This window comes from Buceros rhinoceros, unplaced genomic scaffold (assembly GCF_000710305.1).
Source record: "Buceros rhinoceros silvestris isolate BGI_N320 unplaced genomic scaffold, ASM71030v1 scaffold357, whole genome shotgun sequence".
Taxonomy (NCBI): Eukaryota; Metazoa; Chordata; class Aves; order Bucerotiformes; family Bucerotidae; genus Buceros; species Buceros rhinoceros.
In genome coordinates this window covers 55,759-59,689 of record NW_010422526.1, presented here as the reverse complement: position 1 = coordinate 59,689, position 3,931 = coordinate 55,759, and the positions used below count along the sequence as shown (strand labels likewise).

Genomic DNA, 3,931 nt, shown 5'->3' with positions numbered 1-3,931 from the left:
ACCCCACTCTCCCTGAGGCGGACCGGCCGGCACCTCCGCTCGTCCTGATGGGTCCGGGCAGGGCATCCCGCTTTCCCCGAGGGGACCGATCGGGCACCCCGGCTGCCCCTCCGGGTCCCAGGCAGGAGGAGAGCGCGGGCAGCCCTGGACCCGACCCGGCGCCGTCTCTGCCTTGGCCCCCCGCCATAACGTTTCGCCCCGGAGGCTCTTTCGCCATCGCGGGTCGTCTCTCCATCTACCCCTCCCGGCGCCTTTTTTGGGATGCCGTGACGTCAGCGTTGTCAGGGATGAGTAACCGCCTTTAGGTGACAGCCGCGACCCACCTGCAGACGAGGGTCCTGTGCCAGGCAGAGGTCTGGCAGCGCTGGGACCCTGCTCCTCCTCTGCGGAACCGCTGCCCACTCCCGCAGCTGGAGGATACCGCTCCTCTGGTGGGCCTGGGGCTGTGGGCAGCCCCTTCCCGGCCTCCTGCCCAGGCAGGTGCATAGGACTGGTGGCCATTCCTGCATGGTCGTGTTCCTCGGCGTTTCAAACGCAGGTGTGATCCCACCTCTGCGGTCTTTCTGCCTTTGGTGTTGGTGGATTTGGATTCGCCTCTGCCGATCTCAGACAGCCCCTCCTGAGGGAAGAGGGATGTTTAAAGCCGATGGGGAGCATCCAGCTCTCCAGCTCCAAAATGCCCATTCAGTAGGTGCCCGTACAAACCCCGCACTGAGGTTTCTGACGCCAAGTGAAGCATTTTACACCTGTTCGGCTGAACACTGAAAATCCTATAAAACAGGAGTGTGACCGTATGTAATATCTGTCCTTAGAAATGTGTCAATGTGAAGGTATGTCCATGAGTGCTCTGGTCGCTACTACTACCACGTTACTGAGTGCTGTGGTAGTAATGACTGCTTCTCCACTAGCTGAAGTGAAATTACTCCCCCAGTTCCTTCCAGCAGCACGGTGCTATGATAAGCACTTGTTACTTGGAGAGTTTTTGGTTTAGATTAAAATATCTAAAGGGTAGTTCCTAGCTCTCGTGTCTTAAGCAGAACAAATTCGGTCAGGTTGTGATTGTCGATATTTGTTTTCGGTGGCAAAACTTCTCTCAATAGCTGAAGTGTGGCTCTGTCTTGCAGATCGGATCACTCAAAAATCACTACCTGTTCAGACATAAAAGCCATCCGAGGCGGTCTCGAAGAAGCGCCATTCATATCACCAAACGACTTTCTGATGATGAGCGGGTGAGTGCTGAGTTTATTCTTTTTCATGCCCTCCATTCATTCTGTCGCCTTATTGCTGGCTTTGTAATGAGTTCACAGGCGGGCTGTCCTCACTTTGCAAGTCTAATATCCAGCCATCCATACTCATGTGAATAATACTTTATTATCCTGTTGTTAACAGGCAGAATCTGACCCTTTTACCACATTTTTTGCAAGTGCTTTCCAAATTAAGATTTAAGATATGCAGCATTGCAGAGGCTTGGCATTTCAGATGTCGATGTGTTGCTGATAAAAGTAGGAGCAAGGAACCACAGGGCTTGATTCAGAGTAAAAATCCATGGTTTAATCGGTTTAATCAGGCCACATCTCTGCAATTCCCATGAGAATCAGGTTTGATTTACAGTAACTGAATATTAGAAAAAAAAGAAGTCAGGGAAAAGGGGTGAGGTTTTGCTTGATCTGCTTCTTCTCTGACAAGCCCAAACCCCTTCTCGAAGGATCCATCACACATTCCAGTGGAATCCCCAAGCAGTCAAAGGACAGGCATACTGGGGAGCTGGGTTTGAAGGTGAAGCGGACTCCTTGTTTATTTCGTGTTATTTAAGAAAGAAGCTTGTGTGGTTTTAAACGCACTGAAAAACTGGGGTGGGTGGGAAGTTCAAGGAACAGACCAGAATGCTGCCCTCTTAAAACTGATTCCTGGTGAATTTCAGAATGATGGAATTGAATTTCAAATCAGCTTTATTGCAGCAATCGTAAAAAACATGAGGTCACCTAGTTGTGAAAACCAACAGTTTATCACCTAAGGACAAATCGCTTGAGAACAGTTATTGATTATAGAAGATTATTTGGAGGTTTTAGAGGCAAATGTCACTTAGGAGGAAGTACTCTCTATACAGCTGGAAGAATGGAAGGAGGGAGCGAGACAGGGTGTTTATTTTGCCTGTTCTGCTTCAGAACCATACACTCCCATCTCCTCCAACCGTACACTCTTCCCCCAACCGTACACTCCTATCTCCTCTCAAACATTGGTTTAAGAATTAAGGTCTGGGTGGAATCATTCTAAACCCTAGAACACATTCTAAGGGGTGTTCGAAAACCACAGCTCTAGTGTAAAGTCTGATTTATACCCACGCTTACGATTGGGTTTTCCATACTGTCATCGCACAGTCATCAGGATCAAGAGTTTGGTTGCAATTCCTCCCTTTTCTGGAGTTAGTACAGCTCTCGTGCAGGACAGCATGGCCGAATTCTTCTGTCTTAAGCAGAACGGAATTGATGGTGTTGCACATGTTGCTGACAGACATTATTGCAGACTTATGTATTACCGAATCATCTGGTTGGAAGAGATCTTTAAGATCATTGAGTCCAACCGTTCACCCTGCACTGCCAGAGTCCCTAATCCCTGTCCCTCAGCACCACATCCACGCATCTGTTAAACCCCTCCAGGGATGGGGACTCCACCACCTCCCTGGGCAGCCTGTTCCAAGGCTTGACAACTCTCTCTGTAAAGAAGTTCTTCCTGATACCTAACCTAGATCTCCCCTGGCATACTTAGATCCAAAGCCAGAGCTTCAAAGTGCTGCAGGTGATCTGCTAAATTTACGACGATTTCCTTTTTATTTACTATCTAGTATTCAAAACTGTGTGAAGGAATGGGATGTAATTATGTCATTATCTAAGTACAGAAGCACAAAGCAATTGTGTAGGGCTGTGTGATTATACACGGACCTTTGGCCCAAAGAGCTGCTCTTGTTCAGAGACAGCCTCTTTAAAGAGATTTAAATTCAGTGTTTGAAAAGGGAGAGGGAAGGGAATCCTGCTTTTGTGTGTGTCAGGAATTTTACGGTATGTTAAGTGTGAAAGCTGGGGTGAAACTTGGCTCTGATCTGAATATTTATCTGCATTTGTTGTGAAACAAAGGCTGTGAATAGATTGAAGGGACGTAATTACCTACTTCTCTAAACTTCTTCCGGTACTTGCACTAGTTTCCAGATCCACCTTCTTGTGAGACACCCGAATCGAGATGGTTTTCACTGCTTTATCTGTCAGCAACTGGAAGTTTGGCACAGGGCCTCCAGCCTGTGCCGTAGATGGATGGCGGGAACCTCACCCAGCTGCTGAGTGACAAACATTTGGCTTGTTTGTCTGACATATGGGCTTGGCAGTTTCAGCTCGTTTCCCCCAGAACAGTTGTCCAAACCAAAAAAAAAATAACAGGCATGGCGGTTGTCAGTTGTTAATTACTGATGGGTGATGAAGAGGCCTGGCTCTACTGTGGGCAGGGAGGAGAGATAAAGGTAATTGCTCTAACCCCTGCAGGAGTACATCTGGCCCTGGATGACAGTGGGGCTGTTTAAAATACTGGTGTGGGTCTATTCATCTGTGACTAATGACTGTTTGTCCGGTGTTTAGCAAAGGGGCTGGTTTTAGAGAGCTCTCAGGAAAGGTGCCTTATGTAGCTGCTGCCATCTTCAAAGGTTTGTGTTCTCGTGGTGAATTTTCATTAGGCTCTCACTAGGAAATCTTTTTTGTATCATTATAATTTCCGAGTCACTCTTATTATTGTTTGGTGTGTGGTGGTGTAAGGACTGTAAAGCCATCGGATCGCAGCAGAGAAAAATAATGAAATCTCTTGAGACATTTAAAGCAAAACGTGAGATCCCAGGCCTCCTCCACTTAAGACTTACAGCAGGATCTTGGCAATCTGCTGAACATGAGCT

The 3,931-nt window shown here is 47.6% G+C and overlaps 1 protein-coding gene across 1 annotated transcript in view; it reads left to right on the top strand.

The window, feature by feature from the left end:
• The first annotated feature begins 832 nt into the window (after nucleotides 1–832).
• The window catches only part of PCSK1 (proprotein convertase subtilisin/kexin type 1), a 25,596-nt gene continuing 22,497 nt past the window's right edge, over nucleotides 833–3,931 (top strand). The window contains exons 1-2 of the mRNA XM_010140045.1: nucleotides 833–883; nucleotides 1,125–1,229. Of these exons, the coding sequence (XP_010138347.1) occupies nucleotides 833–883; nucleotides 1,125–1,229 (156 nt within the window). The remainder of the gene's footprint in view (nucleotides 884–1,124; nucleotides 1,230–3,931) is intronic.